At 44.1% G+C, this 18778-nt stretch overlaps 1 protein-coding gene across 7 annotated transcripts in view; it reads left to right on the top strand.

The window, feature by feature from the left end:
• STIM1 (stromal interaction molecule 1) overlaps positions 1-18778 on the top strand; it is a 200768-nt gene that overhangs the window by 118678 nt on the left and 63312 nt on the right. For all 7 annotated transcript variants that reach the window (XM_073333046.1, XM_073333067.2, XM_073333056.1 and 4 more), the window contains 2 exons: positions 3207-3321; positions 16170-16281. In XM_073333046.1, coding sequence (XP_073189147.1) covers positions 3207-3321; positions 16170-16281 — 227 coding nt within the window. The remainder of the gene's footprint in view (positions 1-3206; positions 3322-16169; positions 16282-18778) is intronic.

The following is an 18778-nucleotide window of genomic DNA, read 5'->3' as shown; positions in this document are numbered from 1 at the left end:
TGCTCCTGTTGAAGCAATGAGCCAGGCCCGGCACACATACCGTGCAGGGCTGAAGCCACGAGACACCCCCCACCACCACCACCTTTGGTTGGAAAAAGCTGTAGGTGACACATGGGGGGCACATGACCAGACTTTTGCCAGGGTTTGGTGGCCCAGCTCTGTCACAGGGTGCTGCCAGGCCCCCTCCCTGCACGGCAACTGCTGGAGCCATCAAGCTGGGAGCTGTGGCTGTGGGGAGAGGCAGCGGCAAACAGCTGGGAGCTGCAGGGAGAGCCATTACATTTGCTGCTGCCTCTCCCCATGGATCTAAAGCACCGGCCTCTCCGTGCAGCTCCCAGCTCTTTGCCTCTGCCTTTCCACACAGAACTAACATCTGGGAGCTGCAGGGAAGGGCCTCTGAGGGTAAGAGGGGTATGTGTGCTGGAGAGGAGGGATGTGGCATGACTCAAGCTGTTGGGGGTGGGCAAACCGTTAAATTGTGCCCCCACTCTCAGCAGGCACTAGTCGTCTGTGGCAGAAGCGCTGAGCCTCCTTTCCCCAAGTTTGGTAGGCGGAGAATGGGGGGAGCCTGGGGAGCTCTGTGAGCCCGACTTTCACTGTAAAAGTGCCGCATGCTCACGAGCGGCAGTTTGGGCACCCCTGATACATAGAAAGGACAGAGTAGGTTGTGCTGGTGTGGGAGTGGCACTACATGTGAAAGAAAGCAGAAAGTCAAATATAGTAAAAATCTTAAATGACTCAAACTGTACCATTGAATGTCTATGGATAGAAATTCCATGCTTGAATAAGAGTATAGCAGTAGGAATATACTACTGACCAGGATGGTCATACATTTTTACTGCTTTTTATGACTCTTTAGCTCTGCAGAGCCAACCTCCAGCCTTCATCGGTACTTAACACCTGATTGCCTCTGGCACTGCTGGTGAGAAGACACTGGCAGGCTACCTTGGTATCAGCTCTTTTGCCTATGACTCCAGTATTGAGTATCCACTTTGGATGACCTTGGTTTTAGAATCAAGGACTGAGGATTTCTTATTAAGTCTCTGCCTACAGTGGTGTAGCTTTTGGAAACTGGTTTAAAGTTGGTTATGTTCTAACGGTGGGTTTGTAATTTGTTTAGTATTTCGATTTATAGAAAAACAGGAACAAAAATTGCAGAGTTGGGTTAGATGTATACTAGCATGTCTGCTTAAAAGGGTCACATTATCTAATTGTAAGTACCTATAATATAGTCAGGCATTTTGTGCCCTTGGTAGACGAATTGCTGCTGGTCTTGCACACTTGTTTTTGTGCTTTTATTTATTCACAATAATATGTTCCATCAGGCAGTGCCTATAGACTATATTAATGTCCATGCATTTGCAATCATGTCCCGTTGGGCCCACAATTTCTAGTTTTACACGTGCAACTGAGGCATATCTTTTTGAAAACGTAGTTCTTGGTTTCCAACTGCTCTGTGTGAGCTTTGAAGCAAAGCAGGAAAGAGACTCTAGGGAAGAGCTTTTGTGAAGTAAAGCTGGAACTCTGTGGGCAGCTTGGCCCTAGAGACTTGGTAGCAAAGTGTCTGACATACCAGATCTGTATTTCGCAGTGTCTGAGGTGATGTCTCTGTCAGTTGACAGAGACCTGCAAATCAAAACTGGTCATAATCACGTTTATATTTTTGTCTTGTTGCACTGGAGTAGTTTACATTTCTTGTATGACATACAGGTGAATGCCTGGGGCACTGTAATCCAAAGAAAAGGTTGGAGTCCAGAAAGTCTGAATAGTTTTCCATATTAATTTAAAATTATATTTCCTTTCTTTTGCAAGTAATTTATTGGATACAACCTGATTTGCCTTCCCACAAATAGAACTTGCCAAATGCACTTGAGAGGATGTTCATGTTTAGCCACTTCAGCATAACCTGCCCAGAGCGGGGATGAGTAATACTTCTGTATCAATACCTTCGAAACACACTAACCTGATGCTACTGAGCCTGAGTTTTTGCCAAGTTCAGTTCAGTTTCTTTCATTCTCAAAATGAAGTTCTCCTGGTTAGTTTTCTCAGGGGGCTCCAAAAAAGTTAAACATATCAAGGTAGTAACAGACCACCAAATCCTCTTCTTCCTTGGCTGCTTCTGTTGATTAGGTGGTTTTAAGTGTTGCTCATTGGGCCAATGATCTCTGGTGTACTTTATAAAATCATTGCTAGTAAAATGTGCCGATGACACAAAGTTTAGTGGAGTGGTAAGTGACAGCAGTTATATAGTGCGATCTGGATCACTTGTGCTCACCTGAACAATATAGCCAAATGCAAGATCCTACATCTAGGAACAAAGAATTTGGGGCATACTTAAAAGATGTGACACTGTATGCAGTGAGACTGAACTTAGGGATAATGGTAGACAACCAAGCGAACTTCGGCTCCTAACTTCGGCTCCTAACTAATGCAACTGTTAAATGTATAAATGTCTAAGCAAGGCAAGTTTAAGTAAGAGCAGGGAGATGGGATTACTTCTGTATATAGTATCAATAAGACCATCACTGGAATACTATGTCTGGTTCTAGTATCCGTGCTTCAGAAAGGATGGTGAAATTGAAAAGGATTCAGAAAAGAGTTACAAGATGATTCAAGGTCTGGCAAACGTGCCGTATGGTGAGAGATTTAAGGTTAAGTAGTGACTTGATCATGGACAACAAGTACCTACATGGGGAAGAGATTTCTGATAGTTGAGGTCTCTTTAATCTAGCAAAAAAGGCAAAATGCGATCCAATGCTTGGAAGCTGAAGCTTGACAAATTCAGACTAGAAATAAGGTGTACATTTTTAACAGTGAGGGCAGCTAACCATTGGAACAACTTACCAAGGGATGTGGTGGATTCTCCATTTCATGAGGTCTTTAAATCGAGACTGGATATTTTTCTGAGAGATGAAATAACACAAACAGAATCACAGAAATGTAGGGCTGGAAGGGACCTCGAGAGTTCAAATCCAGTCCCCTATGCTGAGGCAGGACCAATTATACTTAAACACCTGACAGGTGTTTGTCCAACCTGCTCTTAAAAAACTCAGTGATGTGGATTCCACAGCCTTCCTGGGAAGTTGTTTGTTTGTTTCAAAAATTACTGGGTGATTTTCTATGGTTTCTGTTTCGCAGGATATCTGACTAAATGGTCATTAAAAATCTATGAATTAATGACTAACCCCTTTGTGTTCTTTTTCTAGTTCCTGAGGGAAGACTTAAATTATCATGACCCAACAGTCAAACACAGCACCTTCCATGGGGAGGATAAACTCATCAGCGTGGAAGATCTCTGGAAGTCATGGAAAACGTCCGAAGGTAAAAATTCTCGTATCTAAACACTGATACATCCATTTTGTTTGTGTTTTCAGCAGAAAGATCATGGTTGGTTCCAGCCTCTTCTGTCACTTTTTGCATGGACTTAGTTTTCCAGAGGGATAAGAGGAGCACAAATAAAATATCTGGCGTGGTCAATTGAAGCAGAAAATTGAGTGGATACAGAAAACAACAATGCAGTTGCATTCAGCACCTTATAACAGCCAGATAAGTAACATGCTCTCTGAGAGGAACCCCACAGAAATCATCTAAATGTGAGGACTGTTAGACTGTGGAATTGTTTTCCAAGGGCAGTGCTGCTAGCCCCATTGCTTAGAATCAAAGAAGATTAGGGTTGAAAGAGACCTCAGGAGGTCATCTAGTCCGATTCCCTGCTCAAAGCTGGACCAACACCAACTAAATCATCCCAGCCAGGGCTTTGTCAAGCTGGGCCTTAAAAACCTCTAAGGATGGAGATTCCACCACCTCCCTAGGTAACCCATTCCAGTGCTTCACTACCCTCCTAGTGAAATAGTGTTTTCTAATATCCAATCTAGACCTCCCCCACTGCAACTTGAGACCATTGCTCCTTGTTTTGTCATCTGCCACCACCACTGAGAACATCTGAGCTCCATCCTCTTTGGAACCCCCCTTCCGGTAGTTGAAGGCTGCTATCAAATCCCCCCATACTCTTCTCTTCTGTAGACTAAATAACCCCAGTTTCCTCAGCCTCTCCTCATAAGTTATGTGCCCCAGACCCCTAATCATTTTCGTTGCCCTCTGCTGGACTCTCCAGTTTGTCCACATCCCTTCTGTCGTAGGAGGACCAAAACTGGACACAGTATTTCACGTGTGTCTTCACCAGTGCCGAATAGAGGGGAATAATCACGTCCCTCGATCTGCTGGCAATGCTTCTACTAATACAGCCCAATATGCTGTTGGCCTTCTTGGTAACAAGGGCACACTGCTAACTCATATCCAGCTTCTTGTCCACTGTAATCCCCAGGTCCTTTTCTGCAGAACTGCTGCTTAGCCAGTCGGTCCCCAGCCTGTACCGGTGCATGGGATTCTTCCTTCCTAAGAGCAAGACTCTGTACTTGTCTTTGTTGAACCTCATCAGATTTCTTTTGTCCCAATCCTCCAATTTGTCTAGGTCACTCTGGACCCTATTCTTACCCTCCAGTTTTATCTACCTCTCCCCCCAGCTTAGTGTCATCTGCGAACTTGCTGAGGGTGAAACATTTCAAATTAGACTGGACAAACACTAGAATTGTATCATTTAGAGCATGTGTTCAGAAATAACTGGAAACCAGTGTGGCTTCTGGAAAACAAGTAGGTATTACCAGTTCCCTAATGCTGTTTCTGTACTAGCTGAAACTTCTGAGTGGTCTTTAAAGATAGTCCCATAGTGCTCATTACAATAATACAGTTGACAGGTCACAAAGACATAAATGCCATGGAAAGGGCCGCATTAGAGAGCTGGCCATAATCTTCTATCTTACTGTATAGGCAGGAAGAAAAAGGCATTTCTGCTCGCCAGTAATACCTGGTACTGCTGGGTTAATTGGGATCCAGAAAACACTTATAGATCGCATACTACCTTGACAAAGGGTGTGAGCACCTCCTGAATAATATACAGATGCCTCTTCTGCCGTTCTCTGCAAGTACTTCCCCTCCCTTCCTTTATGATATGGCTCTGGATGTTGTCACTATTATTGCCTCATCCACCTCAAGGGGTTGTTAATTCTGAAACCTAACAATGACTGTGAAAATGTCAACATTAACATTGCCACTACTGAGAATGTTAGCAGAAGCATCCAGCTAACTGTGCTTATCCTACAGTCTTGAACTGCCTTTCTTGGGGACAAAATCCCCATGTGTTCTCAGTCCAGTTACCCAAACCTCCAGCTTCCCTGACAATATCTCTGCGTCATAAATACTAGAGGAGCTGGTCAGAAATTTTTTGATGCTGATTTGTCAGAAAATACTGGTCAGAAAATGCTGATTTGTCAAAATTGAAATGTTCCAGAGGAATGTGTTGGTTTCAACAAAACTTTCAAAAGAAGCCAGGCAGGTTTCCATCAGAAGCCTGCCTGGTTTCCTGCCCACCTCCTTGGCTCCTCAGTGGCCGGGCTGCTGTGTCTCTAGACTGCCAGACTCCCTGCCTGAAGGGCTGCTGCGGAGCGTGGGGCTCCCAGGCTCACCAGCTGCCATAGAGCCTGGCCTCCCAGACTCCTTGCTTGATGAGTTGCCAGGGCTTCAGGCAGCTCAGGGAAAGTTGAAAGCACTTCAAAAAGATCAAAATGAAATGTCACGTCAATGTTTCCCTAACAAAAGTCAGCATTTCTGTTTTGAGGGACACTTGGAAATGTTTATGTATTTTTTGTTCCAGTTCAGAACAATATTTGTTGTTTTTTCTCTCTCTCTATCAATCAATCAATACGTTTGGAATTTCCTACGGAATGGGAATTCCAGTTTCTGGCCAGCTCTAATAAATACAGAAATCTGCATTACCTCAATGTTGAAAATGTGGGGGTAATATAGGATAAGTGGAATTTAATATTTAAACACGGGGCCATTCTACTGAGTGTATCATGCGTTGTTTATTGAATTTAAAATCTCAATATTTAATTTAAGTGAAGCTACCACAGAGTTTCTAGTCACAGAATCCATGCACTGTGTCACGTGCAGCCAGCTTGTCACAGAATATGTGCCTTGACAAAGGTTGTAATATATGACGCATATATGCTCCTCCTAGTCCTTCCCCCTTAGTCCATTCATGCCCTTCTATCATCCTGCCCTCGCGCCTGGAACAGCCTTCTCTGCCATCCAGCCTCTCCTCCCCTCAGTCAAGTCCCTTATTAAAATCCACCCGTCGGGAAGTTTCATAAACTCATTAAAAGCTACTTCTTCAAGCAATCTTCTGATCACTTTATTGACAACCTCCAAACCTTTCAGCTTCTTAGCCTTATCCTGTTTCTTTTATGTTTGGCTTGTTTCATTTACACTATAAATTCTTTGGGGCAGGGAGCATCTGTGTCTTCAAAGTGCGGTGTTGACGTGTCTGTATATAAATTATAATTTAAAAACTACTGGTTTAATAATCTCTTATGGTCTCTGCAGGGTGACTTAATAAGTCACCAACAGCAGACATGAGTCTGTGGTACTGGAAAATGAAGCAATGACATGCATGAATCTGGAATCGCTTTTCTAGGTTCCAAATTACAACCAACTGGAAACTCTCTCTGGAGAAAAGGGTTGGGAGAAGAATAGAAGAATGGGGTATTTAAAAAACAAAAATTTTAAGTGTTTGGTTCCCTGTCCCATTTGTTTTATTCTTCTGTTCACTAGGGTGGCCAGTATGTTTAAAACTTCTTGTCCAAAGCACTTTAAAAATCAGATTGATGCTACAGGGCACTTTGTCTTTTGTGTGTTTGAGGAAAGCCTGACATAAGAAATATTTATTCTGTTGTATCATTGTTTACAAATGGCTTTGCCTAAGTGTATCTGAATGTCAGTTTCAACCCAGAAGCTCTTAAGTGCTGGAACATCCCAGGATGCTCTCAAGATACATTACTCCATTGTTTGATTTCTTCTTTTTCCTGAAACACATTTTAAGTAGCATTTCCTTAAAATGTTTCTGTTACATGATTTTTTCCCTTGCTGAATTGGGCTTCAGCTTCAGATCTCTTCAGTTTTTCTGCCGCAACATGCCCCATATTGTTAATAAAATATGAAATGGTTAGTTTCCAGCGTTATTTTCGTTCTCATACGGAGGCTAATCCTTCTGAGCGTGAGCTTCTTTTGAAGTCATTAGTCCATCCATTGTGGAAGACTGGTAGAATCAGGCTCATGAAGAAGGCTGTGCTTTCTTTCTGCAGTTGTCATCTGAAAGATGACTTTGAAATGGTGTGTGGTAGGAGTCTCTCGCTGACGTGATGCCCAGAGCAGATTTGTTCAGTTTACAAATTAAATGCTTTTTTTAAACTGCCATCTCTGTAGATTCTGCTGAGGTCTGAAAATCAAACTGTTCTTTTTGCGATTTACATTGTCACCAGAAATAAAGATTCTTCCACTGTTAGCTTTGAAGTTCAGGCAGAATAGACTCCAGTTCACTCTCTTACAGCTTTGTTGGTTCTGGACTGCTTCTTAGACAGTTCCTCTAAGAAAACAAGGCGGGTACATAATATCACAAGAAAAGACTAAAATAGGCAGCTTCTGAGGAAACCAGGGCTTGAATTCATGTAAACATACCCAATGACCACTGTTTTAAGCAGATGATGATCGTCTGTTAGATTAATTTAAATGTCTCCCAAAGAGAGCAGGGCTGGCAACACAGCAACCATCAGAGGGAAGCTGCCTTCAATAAAGTAAAAAAGCTCCAGAGGGTGGAGGGTAGCACTACCAGTAAGCTAGGTATTTACCATGCTCTCTGGTGAGGAGATTTAACAGCACAGAATTAGGAGCGATAAGAATTCAGCTGGGCACGGGTCCAAGAGTGGGGATCTACTTTCTACTGTAAGCAAGAATGACTTAAAAAGAAAAGGTTTCAGAGTAGCAGCCGTGTTAGTCTGTATTCGCAAAAAGAAAAGGAGGACTTGCGGCACTTTAGAGACTAACCAATTTATTTGCGCATAAGCTTTCGTGAGCTACAGCTCGCTTCATCGGATGTATTCAGTGGAAAATACAGTGGGGAGATTTATATACACAGAGAACATGAAACAATGGGTGTTACCATACATACTGTGAAGGAGAGGGATCAGGTAAGGTGAGCTATTACCAGCAGGAGAGCGGGGCCGGGGGGAGGAACCTTTTGTAGTGATAATCAAGGTGGGCCATTTCCAGCAGTTGACAAGAACGTCTGAGGAACAGCAGGGGATGGGGGGAGTAAACATTACTTTGTGTAATGACACATCCACTCCCAGTCTTTATTCAAGCCTAAGTTAATTGTATCCACTTTGCAAACTAATTCCAATTCAGCAGTCTCTCCTTGTTTCAGAGTAAAAGCCTTGTTAGTCTGTATTCGCAAAAAGAAAAGGAGTACTTGTGGCACCTTAGAGACTAACCAATTTATTTGAGCATAAGCTTTCGTGAGCTACAGCTCACTTCATCGGATGCATACTGTGGAAAGTGTAGAAGATCTTTTTATATACACACAAAGCATGAAAAAATACCTCCTCCCATCCCACTCTCCTATTGCTAATCATAGAATCATAGAATATCAGGGTTGGAAGGGACCCCAGAAGGTCATCTAGTCCAACCCCCTGCTCGAAGCAGGACCAATTCCCAGTTAAATCATCCCAGCCAGGGCTTTGTCGAGCCTGACCTTAAAAACCTCTAAGGAAGGAGATTCTACCACCTCCCTAGGTAATGCATTCCAGTGTTTCACTACCCTCTTAGTGAAAAAGTTTTTCCTAATATCCAATCTAAACCTGCCCCACTGCAACTTGAGACCATTACTCCTCGTTCTGTCATCTGCTACCATTGAGAACAGTCTAGAGCCATCCTCTTTGGAACCCCCTTTCAAGTAGTTGAAAGCAGCTATCAAATCCCCCCTCATTCTTCTCTTCTGCAGGCTAAACAATCCCAGCTCCCTCAGCCTCTCCTCATAAGTCATGTGTTCCAGACCCCTAATCATTTTTGTTGCCCTTCGCTGGACTCTCTCCAATTTATCCACATCCTTTTTGAAGTGTGGGGCCCACAACTGGACACAGTACTCCAGATGAGGCCTCACCAATGTCGAATAGAGGGGAACGATCACGTCCCTCGATCTGCTCGCTATGCCCCTACTTATACATCCCAAAATGCCGTTGGCCTTCTTGGCAACAAAGGCACACTGCTGACTCATATCCAGCTTCTCGTCCACTGTCATCCCTAGGTCCTTTTCCGCAGAACTGCTGCCTAGCCATTCGGTCCCTAGTCTGTAGCGGTGCATTGGATTCTTCCATCCTAAGTGCAGGACCCTGCACTTATCCTTATTGAACCTCATCAGATTTCTTTTGGCCCAATCCTCCAATTTGTCTAGGTCCTTCTGTATCCTATCCGTCCCCTCCAGCGTATCTACCTCTCCTCCCACTTTAGTATCATCCGCAAATTTGCTGAGAGTGCAATCCACACCATCCTCCAGATCATTTATGAAGATATTGAACAAAACCGGCCCCAGGACCGACCCTTGGGGCACTCCACTTGATACTGCCTGCCAACTAGACATGGAGCCATTGATCACTACCCGTTGAGGCCGACAATCTAGCCAGCTTTCTACCCACCTTATAGTGCATTCATCCAGCTCATACTTCCTTAACTTGCTGACAAGAATACTGTGGGAGACCATGTCAAAAGCTTTGCTAAAGTCAAGAAACAATACATCCACTGCTTTCCCTTCATCCACAGAACCAGTAATCTCATCATAAAAGGCGATTAGATTAGTCAGGCATGACCTTCCCTTGGTGAATCCATGCTGGCTGTTCCTGATCACTTTCCTCTCATGCAAGTGCATCAGGATTGATTCCTTGAGGACCTGCTCCATGATTTTTCCAGGGACTGAGGTGAGGCTGACTGGCCTGTAGTTCCCAGGATCCTCCTTCTTCCCTTTTTTAAAGATTGGCACTACATTAGCCTTTTTCCAGTCATCCGGGACTTCCCCGGTTCGCCACGAGTTTTCAAAGGTAATGGCCAATGGCTCTGCAATCACAGCTGCCAATTCCTTCAGCACTCTCGGATGCAACTCGTCCGGCCCCATGGACTTGTGCACGTCCAGCTTTTCTAAATAGTCCCTAACCACCTCTATCTCCACAGAGGGCTGGCCATCTCTTCCCCATTTTGTGATGCCCAGCGCAGCAGTCTGGGAGCTGACCTTGTTAGTGAAAACAGAGGCAAAAAAAGCATTGAGTACATTAGCTTTTTCCACATCCTCTGTCACTAGGTTGCCTCCCTCATTCAGTAAGGGGCCCACACTTTCCTTGGCTTTCTTCTTGTTGCCAACATACCTGAAAAAACCCTTCTTGTTACTCTTAACATCTCTGGCTAGCTGCAACTCCAGGTGCGATTTGGCCCTCCTGATTTCATTCCTACATGCCCGAGCAATATTTTTATACTCTTCCCTGGTCATATGTCCAACCTTCCGCTTCTTTTTTATGTTTAAGATCCGCTAGGATTTCACCATTAAGCCAAGCTGGTCGCCTGCCATATTTACTATTCTTTCGACTCATTGGGATGGTTTGTCCCTGTAACCTCAACAGGGATTCCTTGAAATACAGCCAGCTCTCCTGGACTCCTTATCCTTAATAGCTTATCTAAAGTGATCACTCTCCTTACAATGTGTATGATAATCAAGTTGGGCCATTTCCAGCTTCAGCCCCCAACTAAAACCCCTCCAACGCATTATTAAGGATCTACAACCTACCCTGAAGGATGACCCAACACTCTCACAAATCTTGGGAGACAGGCCAGTCCTTGCCTACAGACAGCCCCGCAACCTGAAGCAAATACTCACCAGCAACCACATACCACACAACAGAACCACGAACCCAGAAACCTATCCTTGCAACAAAGCCCGTTGCCAACTGTGCCCACATATCTATTCAGGGGATACCATCATAGGGCCTAATCACATCAGCCACACTATCAGAGGCTCATTCACACCTGCACATCCACCAATGTGATATATGCCATCATGCGCCAGCAATGCCCCTCTGCCATGTACATCGGTCAAACTGAACAGTCTCTACATAAAAGAATAAATGGACACAAATCAGATGTCAAGAATTATAACATTCATAAACCAGTCGGAGAACACTTCAATCTCTCTGGTCACGCGTTTACAGACATGAAAGTTGTGATATTACAACAAAAAAACTTCAAATCCAGACTCCAGCGAGAAACTGTTGAATTGGAATTCATTTGCAAATTTGATACAATTAACTTAGGCTTGAATAGAGACTGGGAGTGGCTAAGTCATTATGCAAGGTAACCCATTTCCCCTTGTTTTTTCCTACCCCCCCTCCTCCTTAAACGTTCTTGTTAAACCCTGGATTTGTGCTGGAAATGGCCCACCTTGATTATCATACACATTGTAAGGAGAGTGGTCACTTTAGATAAGCTATTACCAGCAGGAGAGTGGGGTGGGAGGAGGTATTTTTTCATGCTTTGTGGGTATATAAAAAGATCTTCTACACTTTCCACAGTATGCATCCGATGAAGTGAGCTGTAGCTCAGAAAAGCTTCTGCTCAAATAAATTGGTTAGTCTCTAAGGTCTCTCAGTCTCTCCTTGGAGTCTTTTTTTGAAGTTTTTTGTTAAAGAATTGCCACTTTTAGGTCTGTAATCGAGTGACCGAAGAGATTGAAGTGTTCTCCAACTGGTTTTTGAATGTTATAATTCTTGACGTCTGATTTGTGTCCATTTATTCTTTTACAGTAGAGACTGTCCAGTTTGGCCAATGTACATGGCAGAGGGGCATTGCTGGCACATGATGGCATATATCACATTGGTAGATGTGCAGGTGAACGATCCTCTGATAGTGTGGCTGATGTGATTAGGCCCTATGATGGTGTCCCCTGAATAGATATGTGAACAGGATCTACAACCTATCCTGAAGGACGACCCATCATTCTCACAGATCTTGGGAGACAGGCCAGTCCTTGCCTTCAGAGAGCCCCCCAACCTGAAGCAAATACTCACCAGCAACCACACACCACACAACAGAATCACTAACCCAGGAACCTATCCTTGCAACAGAGCCCATTGTGCCATCATTTGCCAGCAATGCCCCTCTGCCATGTACATTGGCCAAACTGGACAGTCTCTACTGTAAAAGAATAAATGGACACAGATCAGACGTCAAGAATTATAACATTCAAAAACCAGTCGGAGAACACTTCAATCTCTTCGGTCACTCGATTACAGACCTAAAAGTGGCAATTCTTCAACAAAAAACCATCAAAAACAGACTCCAAGGAGAGACTGCTGAATTGGCTGTAAATCTGAAATAGTTTTGTGTTTGCCTCTTTGACAGCAGAACCAGTATCCAAATTAGCATTAAATTTTGTCTTGATTGTTTTTTATAAAAGGAGGTTTGAAGTGGACATTGACACTCATTCCAGCCCCTCGTGATGCTCACTAGTGGAGATTAGAAGGCTTTGGTATTTAATACCAGGTTCTGAAGATCCAGTTTTAATTTCTAATTCCCTTGGGTGTGTTCATGCTTGATAGTTGCCAGATGTAAAGGAAATGTTTTATGGCCCACAGTCTGGCTTCCATCATGTCTAGTATCATCTAAATTAATGCTGTAGCGTGTTTTCTTAAACTGGTGGGGTTTACTGTCTTGGTTTGTGCTGCTTTGTATCCCTCTGTACCAACAATCCCATGAGATTGCATTAAAATTATATCACTTTCCTCTGGCTGCCCATATTAGACACTAGCTTCTGTCAAACAAGGGAACTCCCACCCTGTCAGGCCTTCTCTCCAGCTGGAAGTATTCATCTCCTCTGAGGGAAGTGGAAGTTGTTCTTATATTCTTATGTATCCATTCAAAGTTTGGGAGCTGAGGTATAAATTACTGCTGGCATTAGTGAGCCCAACTTTATTGACTTCAATGTAACAGAACCATTTCAGACCAGAGGGGAATAAGGCTGTGGTAGCCAGCTAGAGATCTAAAAGCACTCTGTATGAGAGATCTCTTTTGAAGTCTTGGATAGAAGAATGTGCAATAGTCATAACCAATTAAAGCAATGACTGGACATCAAATAGAGGATCCTGTTTGAATTATTTGGGATTTATCTAAATGCCACTGGATGAACCGGGCAGATGCTATATGCAGGCTACACTAGACATATCAGAATAGAGCGAACACCTACTCACCCCTGGTTAGTGGTTGTATTGCTGCTTGACTTTTTTCCGTTTCGGCAGTGTCACAGTGGTGCAATCATGCTTAAAGGCAAGAGAGAAAACTCATTTCATAGGCCGTAATTTTCCGCTGTCCACTCATTTTGGAGTCTTTTGATATCAAGCTGTGTCCCAAGTTGAACTCCTTCGAAATGAATGCGCCTAAAATTAGTCGACATGGTTTTCAAAGTTGAGGCCCAAGTAACTCCCTCCAGAAGCCTAACAAAGCATGTGAAGGAGGTGAAGAAAGCACTATAAAAGTCCCAGTGTTTTCTTCCAGCAAATCAGTTTCACGGACCATTTTTAATCTGTCTCCTGAGTGCTTTGTATCACAGCTCTTGAGAGCCTCTTAGCTCCCAATTGCTATGATAAAGCTACAAACACTGTGTTAGGGGGCTTATTCCTTTACCCACTTACTTCCCTGGTCCTTCTCGCATGAACAGAGAGCAACAATACCCGAAGTCCAAAGGTGCAAACAATTCGATGTTTATTGGGGTGAACTTCCAGCAAGCATGATTCCAGTTTCCTTCCTTAGTGTCCTCAGTGGTTTGAGCATTGGTCTACTAAACCCAGAGTTGTGAGTTCAATCCTTGAGGGAGCCATTTAGGGGGTTCTGGGGCAAAATTGGGGATTGGTCCTGCTTTGAGCAGGGGGTTGGACTAGATGATCTCCTGAGGTCCCTTCCAACTCTGATATTCTATGAATCTATGAATCCTTCCCAGCTCTGACACCACCGAGCCTTACACCTGTGTCCCTGTTCCCATTCCTGCCCTTAGCTAAACATGATTCCAACTTCCTTACTCCCATTCCCTGTTCCCATTTCCCCCTTTAGCAAAACATGACTCCAATTTTCTTACCCTCATTCCCTGTTCCCATTTCCCACACCCACTCCCCCTCCCACTTTCTGATTGACTGCAGACTATATAGTAAAACTTGAGTTCTGCTTTGCTATACCTTAACCAATCATTTTCCTGAAATTTAACTAACCAATCCTAACATATTGTAACATGATTATTTAACCAATTATATCCCACCACCTTAATTAGTTTACACCCAGCAAAATTAATTATACAGCAGACAGGAATAATCACAGAACCAGACAGAGATTATACAGACAAACAATAGCAAAGTGGGAACTATAATGACAAAACAATACAAAAGTGAGGATTTCACATCCCAGCTGTTGATGAGTGAATTTTTGCCAGACAGGATGCTATCAAACTAGGTTTCCTTTTACATTTTCTAAGCACTTCCCTTTCTCTGGAGGTGATAGGCACTATCAGGACAGGATTGTATTCCTAACAGCCCAATAGCACCTTATTTCAATGTGACTAGTTTGGAATGTGAGGATGTGACCATTCACTTCCCAGTTTATGGCTGCCTCTGTTGCTTAGCCAAAGGCCTTAGCCTAAGAACAGGGCCTCAGACTGTCAAAGTAAGAGAAGGTCCTTACACTGGCAGACAGTGGTTTTGATTCTTTCTTTTATACCTCTATAACTAGCCAAGTGATAAGAATACACCTAAATTCTTAGAGTATAGGCCTTTACAGACAGACCTGAATATCTATATCCTAACACACTGCTGCCTAGGACTCGGGATTGTGCTGTAATGCACACAGTGAGGAAAGTGAACACAATCTTTGCCAAGAGCTGTTTCAGACTGCTGGTATATCTGATGCCGTCATCCGCCTCACCCCATGAGCTGTAATTGTGGTGTAAAATAAACCCCACCCATAAGGTTTTTTGCCTTAGACAGCTGTTGGGAAAAGTGACAGACTTTGGACATTGTATGCTGGTACCTGTTTATCCTAAATCTTCTGCAGCAGACTTATTGTATATACAGGACAGACTATGAAAAATCATCACACAACCAAAGATGTTGCAGGCTGAAAAAACCTATAAGGTCACCTAGCCAATTCCCACGTGACATTTTGAAGGTCTTCATCTAGTTATTGAAGGTGGCTTATCTGTGCAGGCAATGCTGCTAGATTTGCTCCATGTTTGCAGGGGGATGATGAGCTTGTCTGGTGCATCCCAGCACTCCTAATACAGCTTTTAGCTGTTTCCTCGAAATGTGCTGCTCAGACATACGAGCAGCCTTCCAGCAATGAGAAAAGGAGTTCTTGTGGCACCTTAGAGACTAACCAATTTATTTGAGCATGAGCTTTCGTGAGCTACAGTTCCGATGAAGTGAGCTGTAGCTCACGAAAGCTCATGCTCAAATAAATTGGTTAGTCTCTAAGGTGCCACAAGTCCTCCTTTTCTTTTTGCGAATGCAGACTAACACGGCTGTTACTCTGAAACCTTCCAGCAATGAAGGATTTAAACCCTTGTCACCGAGCTCACCTTCTCCCTGGCTCCAAAGCATGCGCTGCCTCACCCAGTCTCAGTCAAGGAGGTTTATTTCTTTAACAGAGGTTATCAAACAAACAGAAAACTGACTTAACTCCATCCTTGGCCCCAGGTTTCAGGGCCACCCCCCTCAGGGGTCTCCGGCACTCCAGTTCCCTAGCCTCAGCCAGCTCCGGTCCCTTCTTGGAGCAGCAGCTGCCCGGCTGCTTCCCTGAGTCCCTGGCCCCTTTCTCCAGGGACCTACCACATGTACTAGCTCCACTCCAGTGTGGCCTTCCCTCCCCAGGATCAGCCTGTCTCAGTCCTTACTCCTGCTGACTAACAGCCCTTAATAGGCTCAGGTGTAACCCAGGCCTCTTTAATGAGCTGGAGTGGGCTCACCTGCCCTAGTCCAAGGGAGCTGGGCGTAATCTGTCTATAGGGATCAGCTACCCTGTGACAACCCTCTTCAGCTTTTATCTTTACTGTACAGAAGGAGAAAGGGAGAGATGCATCAGGTGAAGCTTCTGTCCTGTGGTGTTGGGTATATGAAGATAGCAGATGTGTTGGTGCTGCCAGCTGACTGAGTTTCAGCTCCACAAGAAAAGGATTCAGTTGTTTGTTTTTTCCTCCCTCACAGTGTATAACTGGACAGTTGATGAGGTGGTGCAGTGGCTAATCACCTATGTAGAACTGCCACAGTATGAAGAAACCTTCAGGAAACTGCAGCTAAGTGGACATGCCATGCCCAGGTCAGTGCCGATTGCATCTTCTCACTTACGTGTGTGTGTGCGCACAAGGCCTGCACCACTTAAATCCTGTTTTGAGGATTTATAAGGTGCATAGGCTTTGCACTGGCCCTCTGCACAGAGATGAGTGAGAGGATGTGAGCTGAAGGAAAGGAGAGGGCGTGATATGCTCTAGGGGGAGTTCGGGGAGGGCAAGAACTTGCGAGGAAAAGCTTATACTTTACCACATGGGAGACACTGCCCTAAATACCAGATTTCATCTATCTCTTCTGCAACCAACAAGGGAAGTATGACCTTGTGGTTAAAGCCTGGAATAGGACAGATCAGATATGGGTTCAGTTCCTGGCTCCCTCACAGACTCCCTCTGTGACTTGGGGCAACTCACTGAATCTCAGTTCCCCATCTGTAAAATGTGGCTAATCTTTCTTTTCTCCCGCCCTGTATCTGACTTGTCTGTGCAGAGAGTAAAGTCTGTGGGGCAAGGACTATCTCTTACATGTGTGTACAGTACTTAGCACAATTCTGCCCTCATCAAAGGCTCTTAAGCAAAGGAAGCAGTCATGGGGTAGGAGGGAAGGTCCATTCACGGATCAGTAACTGGTTAAAAGATAGGATAAAAGGGGGTAGGAATAAATGGTCAGTTTTCAGAATGGAGAGAGATCAATAGCCGGGTCCCCCTGGGATCTGTATTGGGACCAGTGCTGTTCAACATATTCATAAATGATCTGGAAACAGGGGTAAACAGTGAGGTGGCAAAATTTGCAGACAATACAAAATGACTCAAGAGAGGTGAGCCCAAAGTAAGCCCAACTGCTGAGTGACAAAGGGATCTCACAAACCTTTGTGCCTGGGCAACAAACTGGCAGATGAAATTCAATGTTGATCAATGCAAAGTAATGCCCACTGGAAAACATCATCCCAACTGTACATATGTAACCCTTCTGCCAGGTGAAGCCAGCAGGAACAAGGGCCGGGTTCAGTAGCTAGGGGGTCTTTTTCAACAACACAACACAAAACTGGCTCAAGCCGCCACCCAATTGACCTGGGACAATTATACACCACCCCCTGGGTGCCTCTAAGCGGCAATCCCCCTTTCCCTCTCGCAAGCACAGAGTCTGAGTGTAGCAAAACCTTTTAATAAAAGGAGGGAATTAACTCAGAATTAATTTGGGAAAGCACCGCAACTAGGGCTCATAAACACAAACCGTGAGCAAAAGACCCACCCAGCAGTCAAAAAAGCGAACAGAATGTTAGGGAGCATTAGGAAAGAGAGAGATAATACGATAGAAAATATCATAATGCCATTATATAAATCCATGATATGCCTACACCTTGAATACAGTGTGCAGTTCTGGTTACCCCATCTCAAAAAAGATACATTAGAATTGGAAAAGGTACAGAAAAGGGCAACAAAAATGATTCGGGGTATGCAATGGCTGCCATATGAGGACAGATTAAAAAGTCTGGGACTTTTCATCTTGGAAAAGAGACAACTAAGGGGGGATATGATAGAGGTCTATATAATCATGACTAGTCTGAAAAAAGTGAATCAGGAAGTGTTAGTTACCCCTTCACACAACACAAGAACTGGGGGTCACCAAATGAAATTAATAGGCAGCAGGTTTAAAACAAACAAAAGGAAGGATTTCTTTCACACAATGTACAATCAACCTGTGGAACTTGTTGCCAGGGGATATTGTGAAGGCCAAAACTATAACAGGGTTCAAAAAAGATCTAGATTAGTTCACGGAGGATAGTTCTATCAATGGTTATTAGCCAAAACGGTCAGGGATGCTACCCTATGCCTAATGTGTCCTTTGCCTCTGTTTGCCAGAAACTGGGAGTGGACGACAGGGGACGGATCACTTGAGGATTATCTGTTCTGTTCATTCCCTCTGAAGCATCTGGCATTGCCACTGTTGGAAGACAGGATACTGGGCTAGGTGGACCATTGGTCTGACCAATCTGGCCGTTCTTATGTTCCTATGCCCTGGTCTTGGGTGGGGCCTCTAGGTACTCTAGTAATACAAATAATAAACAAGAGCTGTGGAATCTCATGCTACTCAACAGAAACACTTACAGTTGGATTAGGAGTGGGGCTAACAGACTGAAAGACCCAAGGTTATCCTTGCTAACAAGGGGCCTGTAAAAAGAAAAGGAGGACTTGTGGCACCTTAGCAACTAACAAATTTATTTGAGCATGAACTTTCATGAGCTACAGCTCACTTCATCGGATGCATGCAGTGGGGGGAAAAAAATGTAAATTTGTTAGTCTCTAAGGTGCCACAAGTATCCTTTTCTTTTTGCAGATACAGACTAACACGGCTGCTACTCTAAAAGGGGCCTGTAGGCAGGGTTGGGAGAAGGTGTTGTAAGTGGTAATAAAATAAGGCTTCTGTGGCAGTAGATGTTTTGCTCAAGAGCCTGGGTGTGTTGACCTGATCAGGTTTTCTCCCACCTGGGAGGTCTCTCCTGTGTTGGCTGTGCAAACAATAAGGTG

This window comes from Lepidochelys kempii, chromosome 1 (assembly GCF_965140285.1).
Source record: "Lepidochelys kempii isolate rLepKem1 chromosome 1, rLepKem1.hap1, whole genome shotgun sequence".
Taxonomy (NCBI): Eukaryota; Metazoa; Chordata; order Testudines; family Cheloniidae; genus Lepidochelys; species Lepidochelys kempii.
This window is presented reverse-complemented; position numbering and strand designations above follow the sequence as displayed.